At 41.4% G+C, this 18,461-nt stretch overlaps 1 protein-coding gene across 1 annotated transcript in view; it reads right to left on the bottom strand.

Moving 5' to 3' along the window:
• The window catches only part of LOC108897564 (uncharacterized), a 52,402-nt gene that overhangs the window by 11,212 nt on the left and 22,729 nt on the right, over nucleotides 1-18,461 (bottom strand). Inside the window, exons 8-10 of the mRNA XM_018697259.2 lie at nucleotides 15,934-16,010; nucleotides 13,894-13,999; nucleotides 7,728-7,934 (exon numbers count right to left, since the gene is read on the bottom strand). Coding sequence (XP_018552775.2) covers nucleotides 7,728-7,934; nucleotides 13,894-13,999; nucleotides 15,934-16,010 — 390 coding nt within the window. The remainder of the gene's footprint in view (nucleotides 1-7,727; nucleotides 7,935-13,893; nucleotides 14,000-15,933; nucleotides 16,011-18,461) is intronic.

Genomic DNA, 18,461 nt, shown 5'->3' with positions numbered 1-18,461 from the left:
ATTTCAATGTCTGCAGCTGACAGATGAAAAACACTGCTGACTGCTCCTCTGACAACTATTGGTACTCATCTGTGTATGATTTATATTTCCTCCTGAAGCTTGTGGGGCTACAAATCAAACCTCCGGGCTCTTTGGTATCGACCGAAATGTGCCTGAAGCACAGAGCATTGAGAACTGTCAGCTAGTGGGAGCTGGCATCAAACATCTGGTCAGACAGTTTACTTCTTTTTTGATCAGATAGTTACATTCATTTAAATCATCATTTTGCCAGTTTTAAACTTGCCAGACTTGTGATTATATGACTTCTCATTGCTGTGACTTTTGACAGTCTGATGCCTCACCAGTGCAATGTGGGCTCTGTGAAAATGGAAGAAAAAAACATATTTAACAACGCTGACTCAGATGCTGTTCCCACAAATTTGTCAAATAATAATCTTTAGTTTAGTTACATTTTCTTTTGAAATGTAGATAAATGTGCTGAAGTTTCAGTCAGACTTTAAATCATAATTTAAATGATATCTTTAGACTATCTATTTAGGCAAGTTCTTACACCGCTACTTGTGTTCAGACAACATTTCACATATGAAAGGTTCAGATTTTTTTTGAAAAACAAATAGAAAACACGCTTATATTCCTCAAGGTAACATCAAAATAGTGTTTAGTTAACTCAAAAACTCAACTACTGTATTGGCATTATTAGTGAAATTTTTTAAATCATATCTGGCCCTTCTGACTAGTTTGGTGCCTTAACCGACGATAAAACACAGTTTGCTACTGTGCAGTTACACACACGCACACACAAACACACACTGGGGTCTATTGTGTATTTAACTTGTTTGTCTCTCTCTTTCCCGCTTAATCCCAGACTTTTGTTTCTGCTCATCATCAACACTATATAAAGTGTCCCATAATTCCTTTAACAAAGGTCACATTCAGCAGCAGAGCGTAGGTGACCCCCTTTTTAGTAGCCAGAGAATGTCAGAGTGTAACATGCCCCAAATATACGGCCCTAAAATATGTGATTAAGAGCGTGAATTTAGAGCAAATAACATTCACACCCACACACAGATAAACAGAGTCTGAACCGTTCTCTAACTGTACAAAGTCTATGAGAAATAAGTTTATGGGATGTTTTGGGTTTAAGCTCTTAAATATGTGATGATCCTGTAAATCTAGTGCCTCAACACGATGAGACAAAGCCGTAAAATATGAAGTGTGGAGCTGCAAGATAAGGAGGTGAGAGGGCCTGAGCCCCGACGCAGACCCGTAAACCAGGCCAAGCGAATCATTTCACAACAGTATAGAATGAGGTATTGTTGATCGCTTTGTAAAGACTCAACCATCAAAGGAAAACATGGAAATCTTATCTGATAAAAGTGGAAAAACACAGGCCTGTAGGTGTAGTGGAAGGGACTGTGCAGGTTTCAGATTGATACAACAGTCACGTGTGCACATGAGGAGCAGACTTTATGCTTTTACATGTAAGCGCTTTCTTCTGTTTGGATGAGAAAGCATGAAAAGTAAACAGCAGTTATGTAGCGGTGATAAACTCTATCTGTGTTAGCATCAATCAGTAAAGTAAATCATACATTTTAATTAAGGTTCCCATCGACTTTATATTAGTCGACTCCTAATCTGTATGACATACAGAAATGTATGTCATACAGATTTAACAGCGCAGGATTAAGATTAAAGGATTAGTAAACTGAGTCTCTAGTTAACAGTAACACTGCATATTAACTCCACATTCCCAATAATAATTCTCACCATCACATCACTTTCATACTTTTCTGTATACAATAAATTCACAATAAACTTTTTATGTGATTGTGAAGTTACTGAAGAAATAAGAAGAATATTTTCCACCCAGTGTGTTTCTCAACCTTTTTTGCTGACAAATCAAACAGACAAAACGTCTCATGCAGAATCATTTCTTATAAACCATCTTTATGGTTGTCAAGTGTGTTTTAAGATCCTGTTTAAGAACATCTTCTTACTTCCACCTTTACCACTCAGAGAGGATGCGAATAACTCTTGTGGCTGCAAGAGGTCGCTAGACAGGAAAGTGCAAACACAGGTCTAGGTTTGAAATGTTGGAGCAAGTGACTGAGGCTGTTGTTTTTCTATCAGGAATAGTCTTTTTTTGACTCCTCATAGACATGTGTCTATGAGTGGCTAGCAATTGAACCAATGCTTCCCAGGCTGTTTGATTCGAAATGACAACATTGTTCACGTACATATGCATTTTTAACAACCTGTGATTATGTTTTTCTGTCAAGAGGCCTCCTGCGGTCCTGCAAAGAATGACTGTCCTCTCAATACTCAGCATTAGTTTCTTTTAACTGACTATTTTACTTCTACTTGTGGTTTCTGTTGTGTAGCTACTGTAATGTAAAAGAGGCAACAGTAGCTGGGAAGAGAATGAGCCAACATGGAGGTGACTTTAGACAGAGGGACAGTTTTTCATGTTATGTACATCTGTCATCTGAGATGTTTCTTTTCTATCTTCGATGGGTTTTCCAGGCCATTCAGCTACTTAAAAGATAACAGCTGTTTTTGTTTAAACACTTTGTGGTCATGTAATTAATGGGTGTCCTCTCTCTGAAGCAAAGGTACAAGAAGTGTGACACTGCTGTTGTGCCGCAAAAAGTATTAAGCTTTGACACCAAGGTTCACATCTCATCTCCTAGTTTCTCTTCATCATCACTAAGATCTTTCCCTTACCTTAACAGATCTCAATCTTAGATATGGAAGATCAGAGAAAAGCTCTGATAAATCATTTCTATATTGGTCATATGGGTTGTTTTGGAAGCCAGTGACAAACAGTCTTTTCAGGGTAGATTTTGGCAACGTCTTGGTTTCTCTTGAGTGGGCACCACAATGTGAAAGAGGGTGACAGTATTTGGCAGCATTCTCCTGCAGGCGCTGTTGTTGCTCCATGAAAACACGACTCCTCCCTCCTCACTTTCTCCAAAAAGACTGAGGAGTGTGTGTTTGTGTATGTGTATTGAGGGGAGTGGGGGTGGGGGTGGAGAGGAAGAGAGAGAGTTTAAAGCTTTGGTAGGAAAACAAACAAAGACACACGTAGTGGCCACACTCCTGTCTCTGGCTGCACGCCATCGGCCTCACCACAAACCACAACTTACGCTTTCTGCACACACAAACACACACACACGCATACGCCCAAATCAGCTCCTGCCGCAGATCCACACTGATATGCCCCCAGAGTCTAAATCATCTGCTGTATTGCAATACCAGATCTCTAGAGATAACCTCACAAAGCAAAATCATCTGCTATTATTGCCCTGCCGCTCCTTGACATTGTGCCATTAATAAGGCCATTGTGGAGGGTGCTCTCTGTTTGGACACCGTATAATAGACTCTTTGACAGATTTACTTTGCTCTCTCTCTCTCTCCCTCTACCCCTTTCCTTTTTTCTCTCTCGTGAATACAGCGGGCATATTCCACGCTGCCGCTCATCAATAGGCGAGCTGTTTGTTTGCCCAGTCATTCTGGACTGATGATAAATACATAGAGGTATTCCAGACCAAAGGCTGAGCAAACAGGGGTTACATAAAGGCACTGTACCCGAACGCACACACTGAGCACATCCTCCTGCACACACACACACACACATTCATAAACACCTCACACTCTCCCTCCATCTCTCTTTGAAGCAACTGGTCTTTCTTGTTTATTTGGGAGGCTGTATTTTTCTTTTTTCTTTTTTTTCTTTTGCTCAGTCATTGAGTTTGAAAACAGTTAGAGGCTCGGTCTCCACCCACAGGTAGAAGACAGAAATATAGGTGGCTGGGTTTGGTGGGTGGGGTAAAAGAGAGGCTGGCCTCAAGGGCGCCAGGTGTTCAACCTCAGCACTGACATTTGTCAGAGACCTCGGCCCACAGAGTCCCTGACGCCACGCTCAACTCGCTGGTTAACAGGCGCTAAGCTGCTGCTCTACGGTAACACAAAGGAGACCACAGCTACTTGACATCAGTGTCACCCTGCTCTCCACACACTTACAGTCTGTTCAGTCTGAATTACACACCAGCTAAGAGACGAAACTGCTCTTACAAGTCCAGGAAAACCCAATAAAATAGACATATAGAGGTGGTCAGTATAGGCCAAATTGGTTGTGATTATTCCAGCATTATCTTGATATGTTTTGTCAATAATATTAACTCAATACTCATGTTCCTCCTGTTTAGTCAAGTACAAATTTCAGACTCAAAATTTTGATTGGTTTTTGGAAAATTAAGAAACTAAATATGTGTAAATTGTGAATCATTAAGTCTCAATTAGATATAACATTTTGTGACAATGTAATTAATGTACAGAGATATTGAGGGACAATAAACTAAGAATAAAGCCTGAGAAACACTATGTTTGATTTTTGAGAAATATTGCTGATGGTTTTTTTTTCACTGCAATTTTTGTTTTAAGATGATTTTTCTGGAATTTAATTGAAGGCATTTATTGTAGAGAACCAGATAAGAAATGAGGGGAAAATAGAGGGAACCAAACAAAGGTCAGATGCAAATGAGGGGGTTGTGGTTACGTGGTATACATTTTAAAAATTAAAATATTATCAGATATCATACTATTTTGGCACCTAGCAGCAACCAGAGAAAGGAAGTGGAAATCTCAAGCCATAGCACCAGCATAAAATCTTCTGTGGGAAGTGTGGATTTCAAAATAAAAGAAATCAATGGATCCAGGGATGAGAACTTTGAAGATTAAAAAATGATTGTGGTGGTTTTGTGTCATATAGTTCCTGTACTCAGCACATAGTATTATAAAATAACAATTACAGCAGGTTTGATGTGACTCATCTCCGTACTGAGAACATGGTTTTATTGCTCTTTGTGATTCTTGTCTGTGGCAGCGACCGCTGACTGATGACAACGTGGTGGGTCACAGAGTTGAATGGATGATGGGTGGCAGAGTACAGGAAGTTATAGGTGTGTGTGCATGTGTGTGTGTGTGGGGAGGAAGGGAGGGAGGGGCGAGGGAGTCTCTCTATTTTGGGAATCCTTTGGCAAGTGGTCAGCGTTGGCCCGAAAAGAGACAATTATGACCAGTTAGTCCTTTTCAGAGCCTAATGAGGAGCCACTGTTACAAGTGTCTGGACGAGAGGCAGCCAGCACACGCACACGCACGCACACACATACAAACACTTGCGTGTATGTGCAGGGACTCACACACAACCAGACAAAAGGACCCCAGCGAACACTAAGGAGCAAAAAATGACAGATTGTACCAGCACACACTCTGTAAACACACCACACCCATAAACACAAACGTTGTCAGTGTGTCTCCGAAGAACACCCCCTACACAGGACACATCATTTCACCTGTAGTGTTATGAACGACTTCATTTCTAATCCTTTAAATCTAACTCAAACCCAAAAATGTATTCATTAAACCTGCTTGCAAAGTTCCTCATATGATATCAATACACATAAACTGTGTAGAAACAAAGGACAAAAAGTGTCAAAATTGATCAAATGGGATAATATATAAATAAATTACATATTAACATAAGTCAATTATTCATTAACATCTATTATTTGTTTAATTTAGTTAACTTAGAGGGATTCTGGCATGTAATCAGCATCTCATTTTCTATTACTGGAAGCATTTTCTGAGCCGCCCTCCCCACAAGGGGAGCTTGTTTACTGTAAACTCTGTCATTCAGTGTTTTCTAGCAGCAGGGAACATAAAACCTTTTTGATGAGCAGAGACATAAAACTACAAACAATGAGCCTTATCCTTATCTTAAACCTAGGTTTAATTCTACCCTTAACCATGGGCTTATATAATGTTTGCTGAACAATGGCGGCTGTGTACACAAGCGACAGTAGTTTAACAGTAGAGCAAGTGGAGAGGAGTCATAAAGTCATCAAACTGACATAGGACTATGGTCATGCAGCAGTACATATAGTTTGTACATTTTCCAGACACTAGCCACAAATTAAACTTTTCATTTGATAGAGGGAGAGTTTGTTATTTCTCACTTTAAATCTAAACCACATCCTTGGCCTTAGCGTTAATTTGGAGTTGTGTGTGTGTCGATATGATGGATTTAAACCCCATATATAACGCTCTGTAAAGCCGTTACTGTACAAACATTGATTGAGTGCCTTAAAGAAGGACCAACCAAATGTGATGTCAAATTGCAAAACTGCCCTGACACTGTCGATTTAAAGCTATATAAAAGTACAAGGACACACAAAGACACACCACAGTACATACTCCTGTAACAGCACAAAGGCTTTCCATCAGCAATAACTGTGCTGCAGAATTGTGAGACCAGCTGCAGGGTTCTTCATCCTGCCTGATTACTGTCTGAACAAACCTGTCCAATCAGTCCCATTCATGGGTGCCAGCACTCACAGGAGAACTCTGACCTGACTGACCTCTGCAGAGGGCCGGCCCCTCAGCCTTGACCTTAGGTGTGGATGTGTATTGTCAGACCTGCCGGCCCCCAGCGCTCTCACAAAGGCTTGGATGCCAGAAATTAGGTACTTGAGGGAAACTGGAGAACTCCTGGCTAAAGTCCTGTTTCCAAAAAAAGGCAATTCTAAAAATCAAGTGCTGTAATTGTGGGGAAATTTTTAGAGTCGAGAGGAGCGTTTGGTAAATGTGTTGGGGTGTTTGTGTTTTTTTCCTGCACGTGGTCTATTGTGTGAGTAGGATGCAAAGAAGAGAGTTGGCAGGCAGGGGCAGATTTAGGTTTCAAACACTGATGAGGAGGAGAATCTCAGCTTTTAAACAGTTCAGCATAATACTTACAATTTTCAACCAGGGCTTTGTTTCTTTAAATGTATTTATCTTAATGAGCGACTCTGACTAAAACCCTCCACACTGTAGAGCTTAGACCTTGGACGACCTGTGTACAGTCTTAAATATACTCAGGACAGCAGCAGCAGAGAAACATCAGTTCACTAAGTGGGTTAGAGGGGATTATTATCATTATAAGACAGGGTTTTATAAATCTGGAAATTCATGACAATCCTCTGTGATGATCACAAGTACAGTGTTTACAGCACTGACTCACTGTTATTGAAATGAGTGAAAATGCTGACTTGTTTTTGCACAGGACCATTGTTGTAAATTACAAGATTATTAGATGCTCAGGTAGGTTTGTTGTTAATGCAATCGGCTTAGTTTAACATGTCTCAGGACCATCAGCTTGAGGACGCTGCCAATTTGTGTCTTAATCTTCAGAGACTGATCAAAGATCTGTAAGATTCACTAGTGCACTAAAATTACTTGAATATTTTTTGAGGTTATATTCTTTTCAATCTGACCTCTGGTAGCTTTAACTTTTCTGCACTAAATTCAATCATTTATTACTCAACTGTCCATATGTTGTCCGGCTAGATTATTTTTTGAGTTTTCAATTGTGACAAGTTTCTTGTATTTAAAATAGTTTTAACGACAGTTGATGAATCAGATGAAATTTCTGCAGCACTTAAGATGTCATGTTTTAGCTGCATCACATCCCTATCAATAAAATCATTTTGTTTTGATGCAGATTTTTCTGTCTGTCTTCAGCTCCAAAGAGTGAGACCAATGAGTTGTTCAGACTCTACTGGACAGCTGTGGATCAGGCAGTAGCTCTTCAGTGAGGCAGTTGATAAGATTTTTGTTTGTGATCAAGGAAAATAAAAGCAAGAACCTGGGTTAAAAATGGCTTCTTAATCATTACATAATAAACTCACAGTCCTCAAAATTGGAGTGGCCTTTGCTGCTTTTCTTCTGGAGTGGGGTGTCATCCTGCAGTTTGGAAAGCACGTTGAGCACCTTAGTTTTCCTCTCCTCCATCCTTCTTTCCTTCTCTTCAGTTCTGTTGTCAAGACTCTCTTGGTCTCTCCATCCTGGATAACTGGACCCCTCCTCAGTGGGGCCCCCTTCATCTGTGCTGGAACCTGGAGCAGAGAAGGTACAACATAAAATACCTTCTAAAAAATCTAATGAACTCTTGCATATGGTACAGTTAGCCTAGTAGTATCACTTAGTATAGGGACTAACTCTTTGAATATAAACACTGTAATCAACACAGTCCTGATCAAGAAAAAACACATCTGTATTCATGGTCGTCTATGTGGAAGTAGCCACTTGGTGAAAAGCTCTAAAACCACATTTCTGGTCCTTTAATAAACACCAATTCTCATCACATTGTTCCACTAAATGCCACAGTCACATCTCCCTTTAGGCCTTTTCAGAGTCTCACTAAGGAATGGACGCTCTCCCTGAAACTTAAACAGCCATCCATTTTGTCACTGACCAGCCAATTAAGAGTCCCATTATCTCCGAATACAAAGTCCACAGAATACACTTCTTGGTGTAGGAGCACAGAGACAAAGAGCACAATCAATGCAGACTTGAGCTTAAGGAAGGCTCAGATTGTCTTCTGCAACAGTTTCCACTAGAGTTTCAGACTCTTTTCTTCATCCTACTTTTGCAAACACAAGTGTTACTTGTGTTAGCACATGAGCGATAATTCAAATGTGATACATTTAGAGACGGTTCTATTCATTAAGAAGAGAAAACCTTGACCAGTCGAGGGGCTGACGAGCAGAGGATTCGTCAGGCCTGCCGAACATGCTGGCGATGGACTCATTTATCCTGTCAGCGAGCGTGCAGAGGTCAGCAGCCCAGATTGATGGAGCTGTGTCTCATTTGACAGGCCGTCTTCCACCACGCTGCACACAATCACACACTGCCATCAGCCTCCGTGTCCCGCTCAAGTCTCAATGTCACCAGAACGGACGACAGGATGAGAAATTGATTTGTCTTTAGAGCAAAGAATTAATCATTTCTTGTTTTTTTCATATGCAACACAAACCTAAAGTCTGGGATATTTACAGTGACATCAGGATGAATGTGATGTGTAAATTTTAGTTTTAAAAAATCCCAAACTTTTCTTTTAAATGCATCACATGTAGGATTAAAGCAAAGGTGGTATTTATTTCAATTCTAGATTAATCTTTATTTAAATTCAGAATTAGTTGATTAATGATTTAGTCTATGAAATACCTGAAAACAGTGGAAAATGCCCAGAACAGACCTAAAAAAATTCCCAATTTGTCAATATGGCATTTAGAAAAAAATGCCGTGAGAAGATAAAACACAGACAAATGAAGGAGAAACAGAACTAAATTTAGACAAAATAAACAATTACTGAAACTCACTGAAGGTGACTACAAGTTTGTTGTGTTGAAAAATGAGCTAAAGAGCTATGTTTATTTCAGTTTTAAATCAGATTATTGTAAATATCTGCTGTAATATAAATGTGATGGCTGCATACTATTTGCCTGCAGGAATGTATATTAATTTATGACATCTCAGTCTGTTTACCAGGTATATCATGATGAAGGTTGGTATATGATAAACCAGATGAAGGTCAAACAGACTAAAATGTCATAAATTAATAAATATTCCAGCAGTAAGTGAGACAAACGGTGGGATTCAGGAAATTTTTAGTCAAGTTCTTTTCTATACATCCACTGCATAGCAAGTATAATGTCAACAAACCATGGAGTTATTAAGCCACAACCATAGCAACATGTAATGTGGTTCCTTTTTTTTTTTTCTTTTTTTGTGCAAGCTGCAGCATTTGTGTACTTGGTTGTAATGTCTACCTTTGTAGCACATGCTGTTGTGCTGCACACGTGTCAAATTAGTACAAATGTTCCTCTTCATTTGCTTATGCTTTGTTTTTGTGTGTGTCTTCAAATTGCTTTTTTTTGTCTGATCAACCGTCCAGAACCAAAAGATATTTAGTTTAAAGCAGTAAAATCATCTCATGTAAGCAGCTACCTTAATGATTAGTTGAGTAATTGAGCACTGGTTAAAATCTATAAGCCCAGACTGTTTATATAATGTACAATCTTTAAATCTGGGTTCACCTCCGACTAAAATTATTCAGGATTTGGTTTCTTCCTTTTGAAACCCTCCTATCCTAACCTCCAACACGGCCTAATCCGTGAATGCGCAGTGATTACTGGTCAGTTCAAGCTGGAAACAAGAGCCCATCTAAAACACACAGAGCAGGTTACCATACCAACCGCAGCATCTGAACACAGCAGATAGCTGGATTTGGCTGCGAGCGGCCGAGTCAAATCCCCTCGCTGATCTCGAAAAAGGCCATCGAAGACAATAAACACACACACATTCACCACCCACAGCTCACACTGCCTGGCCTTTGCACCCCCCCCTCACAGCATGGACCAACATCCAGCGCACCAGGCAGAGGCAAGAAGGTTGGACTTGTATCTCTTTCTTTGCATGTTTGAGAAAGGGATGAGCACTAGCGAGACAATTAGCACGCCGAGGCTATTCACTGATGCCACCCAGAGCCTTCACTCCTCTATCTCCTGAAAGAATGGGCAGAATAGGACCGGCGTGGAGTAAAAAGGAAAATCCTCGCCAAATTATTATTCATGGGGAGGGGATTTTCCTTTCAGGGCTCCTTTATCGAAGCCTTTCCCAACACGTCACCCTCTCTATCAGCTCTGACAAGTGCCAATCAAAGGGCTTGAGTCCAGGTTTTTTGGGGAAATGCTGGAGGATTTCAGAGACAATAGCCAATGAGTCCACAGTGGCTGTGGCTTAGAGACAATGGTGACATGGCTACACTGTCAGTGTGTGGTCCTCTGGGGGGAAACGATCCTTGCTTAGTACACAACTAATCTCTGCTTGCACCATCTCTGTCTTTTTGGAGCCTAATCTCTCCCGTAGTTTCCTCAGCTTTCTGGGACAATCCACCAGGGTCAGTTTAGATTAGTGCTCTTTGTGGCCCCCCCTGCTCATCGCTACATTCATCTGGACGCTAACATCTTCAGTAGCAGCTGAATGCTAAACACCGGGGTGAACGCAGAGTGACCGGGGCAGCGGGGAAACAGTCATGAAACAATTATGAGGGGAGGGATTACTCTACCTATGAATTCCTGATGAGCACAAATGGACAAAGGTCTTATCATGAGCCTCACCGGGGAGCAGCAGCATCGCTTATTGCTGCCGATTTATGGCTTCAGTTTAATCTCAGAATCATTCAACCATTTCCAAGTTGATCCAAAGAGGTGAATGATTCATTGGGCATTAGGAGGAGCATTCCACTGATTTTACAAAAGATCAGTTTACTCATGAGGAGTACAACTCAGCCTCTGACAGCAGGTGGATGATGTCTTCTGTGACTCTGGAGGGATCTTTTTAAAAACCATTTCTTAATGAAAGACAACATTCAGTTGCATTATGGGAAATGTAGTATACAGTATTGTTGGCTCTTTGACTTATACTAAGGTCTAAAAGTCAGGATATGTCTGTCTTTGCTGTGTCCATTTTGATTTTTTGATTCCAAGCTTTATAGATGAGCAATACTAAATCATTAAACCCCCACCATCACCATTAAAATCAGTTGTTCCTTTTTGCAATGTACTCATGGATGCAGAGACAACTTTTACTGGATTATTTCAATACTGAAGAAAACTTAAAAATGTGATGATTCTCAGGCAAGTCTCTGGAGTCAAAAGTAGAGTCTTGTAGCTTTGATTTCCTAGCAGATTTATGGACATTAATTCGTGATCTGTGATCTGTGTGTTGAGATTTGACTTGGTCATCAGTGTGAGGAGTGGCATTTTTGATGCAAATTGCAGGGAAAACTATAATAAGTAACTTTCCTTTGTTTTTAAAATGGTGTCACAAGCCCATTTTCTCAACTGTCTCATACACACTGAGTCAAAATGGGGTCATTCCCTCCATTACTTAGGAGCCCTATTGAAAGGTTGAACTGCTCGCACCTCCAGGGTAACCAAATCTCACCTATCCACACAAAGACATGCCACACACTGGGCATCTTTTAGAGACTGTGTGACCTCAGGCGTGACCTCTCCACGCCCTGCTGATGACCCCCCTCCCTTCCTCCTCTCCCAGAGGGTGACCATGCCTTTGGCCTCTAAAAGGTCAAAGCACACAAGCCATCACCCAAATCCTCTAGGTGACATCTTTTTTTTCGTGTCTAATTCTTATAGGGTAGTTAAACAGGGAACGTCTTGTTTTTAAATGTGTAAGGGGATAAAAAAGCTGCATTTTAAAGCTCTAGGGAATTTTTCTCATTGTATGCAATGACAATAGATGCACACTGTATACATTTAACGAGCTAATAAATCAATCATTCTCTTTAAAAAAGGGCCCTTAAATCGTATAAAACTCATTCTTACTTGCAGGGATGACAGGGGTGTGGTCACCTCTCCCAGTCAGAAACAAACATACAATCTAGTAACACACTGGAAAGAATCAAGTTTCTAAAAGATGGTTAGGATGATGAAATAGGAAATATCTATATATATCTTTGTCTATATAATCTGTTGTTCAGTCATAACTGAGTTTTCCTTTCCATTAAAGGAGTACTCAGCAAATTTGCACCTCCATAAAGTTTAGGGACAGATTCAAAAAGCAGAAGGTGACATTTCCTTTTTCCATTTTTCTTCTCAACTGTGTCTTTTTGTTCGACCCTCCCTGACTGTTAAATGCCCACATCTTTCAAACTCCACGCTCACACTTTGAAATGCATTTCTGTGATAAATTTGTTGTGTAGTTTATCGCGTATTTTCTTACCTCCACACACTGACGCCAAGTGCTTTGAAAATTTATGAAAAACAGACAGACGCAGCCGCCGAAGTAGGATGAAGGAGAGATGTGGAGGGAGACAGGTTTCAGACCATGAGAAGCACTGTGTTTGAAGCACAGCGACAACTTAAATCAGACTAACCCCAAACTTCCAACACTGAATTCTGGGAGACTATGCTGATGATGATGAGATCATATGTGTATTCTCTTAGCTGGGGTCCTTCTGGAGTGGGCGTGGGGGCTGGGAGAGTGAGGATAGTTGGGGGCAAAGGTCAGCTGGAAGTATTAGTTTTGTTGAATAACTGTTTTCTTTCACACTTAGAGGAATCTTCCCTATGTATTTTTATTTTATCCTCATATTTGCAATTGGCTAATCCCAACAAGATCATTACTTCTGCAAGTTTTGTGAAAAATGATGTCAAAGTGTCCCAGAGATTTATAGATCCACCCTCCTCCACTCCTGGATATATTTCATAAAAAACACCACAAACACTTTGTGATTACTTAAGCTTGGCAGCCTGACATCAGACATAGAGGATTACAACGACGTATCACTGATCCTTTGGTCTGAATGGTTAGCTGCAGCTCGGCCCTCATATCAATCTCTGAGATGATGGATGCCTTTGTAAGGAATACAGCGTACCACGGACCATTAGCGTTATAGCACAATGACTGATACTGGACAAGTGAGTCACCAGCGAGAAAGAAACACAACACGACCACAGTCTGACTGATGTGGTCAAATGAAGGTGGGAGGAAGAAGAGCCATCTATTAGCTCAAGGGTGGCTCTCCATTTCCATGTGGTGACAGTGCTCCTGACCTTTTTTCCTGTCTTGTGCTGCCAGCTTTCCGGTGTTTGTGGTCTGTACAGTAAGCGCTTCAGTAAGCGAACCCATCACTCATGAATGTACACAAGCCGGCCACACAGGTGAAGGTGATACCGCGAGCCAGCTGGCCCTAGCAAGGATTAGCGGGCTTAAGTGTACCGGAGGCAAGGGAACGCCAAACACAGCGCTGACAGTGAGGAGACAATGGCTCCTAATAAACCAGAGCTGATGGGGACTGAATGGGCTTTTACCGGATCAGGCGCTAATGGTGAAGACAGGCTCTTGTATTGATGAAATATTGTTGTCATAGGCTTTTAAGAGCGAGTGCCAGTTTTCAACAGGTTTTCAACAAAGAGGTGGTATGTCATAGCGGCACAGGCAGGTCAGGAAAAATATACATTTTCTGGGTAGATGTAAGGGATGCAGTACCGTGACTGGATGGGCAGGGAGAATATGAGGATCTGAGCATTGTGTATGATGGACCTGGGTCTATGATCCATGAAGATGGTGACCCAGACCCTCCTTCAAACTGATCCTACAAGGAATAAGAAGAGAGACTTTTAGTAACAGAGCAACCTCAGAGCGAAGCAATCTGAAAAATCTTCAGACACCCTGGCTTCAGGAAGTATAACCCATCTCATCACTTTCTGATAGTGACTCAGTACAGCCTCCACACTACCCTGAAGAGGTGCCGCTTCTCAGAGGGCGTATTGTAACCTCTTGTATTACAAACTCTTGCCAAGTGACCACCTGCTCCGAGCAAGAAACCATGTTCAGCAGCAAAGACAACTTACAAATATCTAAGCAAATATTTAGTTCTCTGATAAAACGTCAATTTCCAGTGTGTTTGAATACCTTCAACGTGCTGTTTTCCAAACATATGATCAGAGCTTCCTGCTGCTCCCAATTCAAAGTCATCGACCCAAACTGTGGTCTGATGACAAAACTGCTCCTAAAAAATGAGGAGTTAGCAGTTGGCCACTCCCTGCGGCACAATAAAAACCTTTCCAGTGTTTTGCTGGTATAAACCTTTAAATATGAAGCAGAGCAGAAAGTGTTCAGTTTGCATTAAATCAGATAAGAGTGAAGCTGCTCTCTGCTTGAGTAACAGCAAGTTGAAGCTAAAGATTATGCTAATAATAGTTTATATTCAGCTGTGTTAATAAAATCATTTTCAGATTCTGGGTTGCTATCAGATGAATTAAGGAAATATCATGCAGCATTGTGTGTACATAAACGTAACAACAAGGCATTTTCAGTTTCCTACAGCTATGACTAGAGCTGGGATCATGTGCAAAGATACATGTGAACATTTCTGAGAAGTGACAGAGGAGGGTGTTATGGTTAACTGCAGATCACAGAGCCTGGCAGAGAGCTCGACACGCACATCTGCCAAATCTCAACATCATGTAATATGAACTAGGGTGTCAAACAGGCTAATTGATTGATCTAAGTTGTGTTGGGAGGTGGGCTGAAATGGAAAACATAAAAGACATAAACGTATAATTATGAATGACCCCAGTGTAGGTTTGCCTTTGTGCAGCATGGAGAAGCAGCCTTGGTGACTCCTCCACAGTGGCTGAGGCCCATGGGTTTCTTAATAAAAGCCATTAGCCACAGGAACCTATAACCTAACCTACACTGTTAAACTGTCCAGGAGACTTCAATGGGAATTTATGACGCCCAGAGCCACTCCTCCCACCTCACAACTCAAAACATACCACTGGTTTATCAGCTCCTCTTCATTATATATAATCCAGTGTGTGAATACTTGCTTCAGTGAGGTGTATTATGCTAATGGTCGTATGAATCCTGCTCTGAGCACTCCAGCTCCTCATTGTGGTCGGGCATAATTGTGGGGGGCTTATGAGTCTCATTCATGCTTTTCATGGGCTCTCTCTCATCCGTCATAAAGGGGAGATTAATCGTAGATCACGTGGAGCACCTGCGTCCATTCCACTGCAGCCCAGCATGCACAAGCCCTGTTTAGCCCCCTGACCCCTCACCCCTCAACCCCTGTCTGATCCTGGTGGTGGTGCATCCTCCAAAAGGATCCCACCGTGTCGGGCGTTTAGCCGAGTGTACCCCCCTGCGACAGAGCAATGAGCTGGTGTAAAAGGCTGCCTGTTCCCGTACAGTCGCTCCCCCCACCATTCCCCTCCTGCGGCCCGTGACTGATTAACCACACACCTGCTGCACGCCGCGTGCCCTCTGTTATATTGTGTCTCAATTATCAACAACAATTTAGCTCGTCTTACTGGAATGACAGTTATAAATGCATGCCAGTTCAAGTTTGTAAAAGGGGGTCTTTGTGTGAGAGGGAGGCTGTGTGTACCAGGTTTGGGGTTATTGTCTGATAGGAGTTGATTCTTGAAGATTTAGTGTTTGCTTTTAGAGGAAATCTGATAGATGAACGGAGGAGGGGGGTAGAGAGTGAAAAGTGGTTTCACAAGGGGCAGCGGCACTCACCGATTTGTTTTCCTGGACTTTCCCCGTGGAGTCACACCTTTCAGAGATGCCGCCAGCTGTGAGGGGCCTCAAAACACCTGACAAAACCACACAGGACACAGCATCAAGCTAAAAAAGGGAAAGGAAGCAATTGTGTGTTTGCAGTTGTGGTGTAAGCAGGCAGGCAGGGGTGTGCGTCTGTGCACGGGTGTACATAAATGTTAGCTTCTGGCACACACTTACGCGCACCCTTCCCTTTTGTACTTGAGTGTGTGTGCACAGATATGAGCGATGTAGTGTATTAGTTCCAATTATGGCTGTTAATCTCTGAGCAAATAATGGCAAAAAATGGAGCAACAAAACCCCAGAGGAGCACCTGTCTACAGAAGCGTGCCAGGTGCAAACTTTGTTCTGGAGACACAGAGAAAGGAAAGACAAGCTTCCAGCTAACTCACACAGATTTTCTCTTGTTGTAAACATTGGTGGCACAGATGCATGAATACAAAAACAACTCCATCATAGTTACCAAATGCTGGTAAAGAGCCAGTTCATTCAAGTTACAAAAACACATTCACTCTTCTTTCAAATGAAATCTAGCCATGCATATACTTTTAGTTTTATTTTTCCATGTTTTGAGATAGATGCCTCTGGGATTTCTGCATCTATACCAACATTGTGGTACTCTGAAAATTCATAGTAACATTTACACATTTCGCAGTCAGTCAAGGGAATTATTTCTTCAGTGGAAAGTAATTTACTGTGAAAACAGTGGTGTCTCTGGATTCTTCAGAGTGAAGGTGTGGTGTCGTTACCCATCCAAGCAAAGAAATTTGCCTACTCTCATGGAAAATGTAAACTATCACAGGTGATATCACAGCACTTAGTGACTTAGCTAGTTTTGTGGTCTAATACTGTACACAAGAGTAAAAGTCTATAGCTATGCTCATGTTTTTGTGAGACACAGTATGATTTGAGCAAAATGATAACATTAGCATTTTAACATACTCACAGGGACAGTGATAAAATGCTAATGTTTAGCAGGTAGCACTTGACAGGTTCACTGTCATTTTAGCATTTTACCATGTTAATATTTGCTGGTTGTCATTGAGCACAAAGCACAGCCAAGGCTGGTGGGAATGCCATAAATTTTGCAGGTATTTTAATCTGATAAAAAGGGAAGAGATCATCAAAGACATTGTGTTCCATCCCCCGTGTCAAATTTCACAGCTACTTATCAAAACATTTCAAGCTGAACCACAGAAAAGCCGAAGGATCACTTAAGTCAATAGCATTCATCATCTGGGAACCACCAGTGTACAAGCCAAATGTCACGACAGTGGACCAAAGCAGTGAACTGACTAATACTGCTATCCTTAGAGCCACTCCACAAGTGTGGAACAAAACGGGTTGAGGGCAGATTGGTGCTATAATGACGTCTCCATTTCCATATATAGTGCATCAAAAAAAGCTAATTTGCACGTCAACACTGTATAAAGGTGAATTCTGCGAAATCTATTCCTGCAATTTGTCAGTTAAATTGAAGTGAATGACTCAGGGATGGTTGATCTTTCTGGATAGAGGCGTTGCTGTCACATGATGTGAGCAACAAAAAAAGAAATTTCTCAGGAATGAAGGCATAAAACCTGGAGAAATAAACCCAAAACCATCTGCAGGGACTGCATTCCTGTAGAGTTAAGTCAGAGATGTTTCCTCAGTATTTGTTTGACCTGAACCTTTAAACGTCTACTGTGTTTATCTCCCTCTCTGAGACGTTATCAGACTATAAACAAGAGGTGCTAGTCTGAATGAGTTTTCTGTACACACTCTTCTCAGCTTCTTATCCATTGTTATGTGTGCAACGCTTGGTTCTAAGTGTCTCCAGCTATCTTACTCGGACTTTCCCAGTTAATAATCCACTTCAGCAGTTTGATCTTTATTAATATGGCACATCCTGATATCTCTATAAACCTTTCCTCTCGGTTGCCACACCTTTGGGGGAAAGCGGTTAAGAGCTCGCAGCGGCATGCCAGGGAGCAGATGAGAGGCGGTATCACAGCTCGTTAAAAGAAAAACTGCTTGACGCCATAAAGGCATCGCTTACTCTCAAGGCCGGCCGCGGACCAAGAAAACACACCTACAGTGTCATGTTTTCCCCCCCGTCTGGCGATGTGTGTTTTCTCCACACACACTCACTCACACAGACACACCTGTCTGACTGCTCCTGTTATTAAGGTGACGGTTTTTGCTTATCAAACGATCTCATTCAAACTGTCAGAAAGATTTGTCAGGGAAGGATGTTTAGACTCAGTAAACTGAGATTGCTTTTCAGTCTCGGTGGAAAATATACTCACAAACAAACACAAATAATTGTTGTTTACATTCACAAATAAATCAAAGGCACTTGTCAACTGAATAAACAAGCTTCAGCACTTACTAAGGAAACTTGATGCGAACATTTGAGCCTGAACTTCCTCTTTTGGCTCCTTTAACACCTGGCATTAACAAGTGTATCTGTTGCTGGATTATATTTAATCCTGGCATTAAACTGA

This window comes from Lates calcarifer, linkage group LG18 (genome assembly GCF_001640805.2).
Source record: "Lates calcarifer isolate ASB-BC8 linkage group LG18, TLL_Latcal_v3, whole genome shotgun sequence".
Classification (NCBI taxonomy): domain Eukaryota; kingdom Metazoa; phylum Chordata; class Actinopteri; family Centropomidae; genus Lates; species Lates calcarifer.
This window is presented reverse-complemented; position numbering and strand designations above follow the sequence as displayed.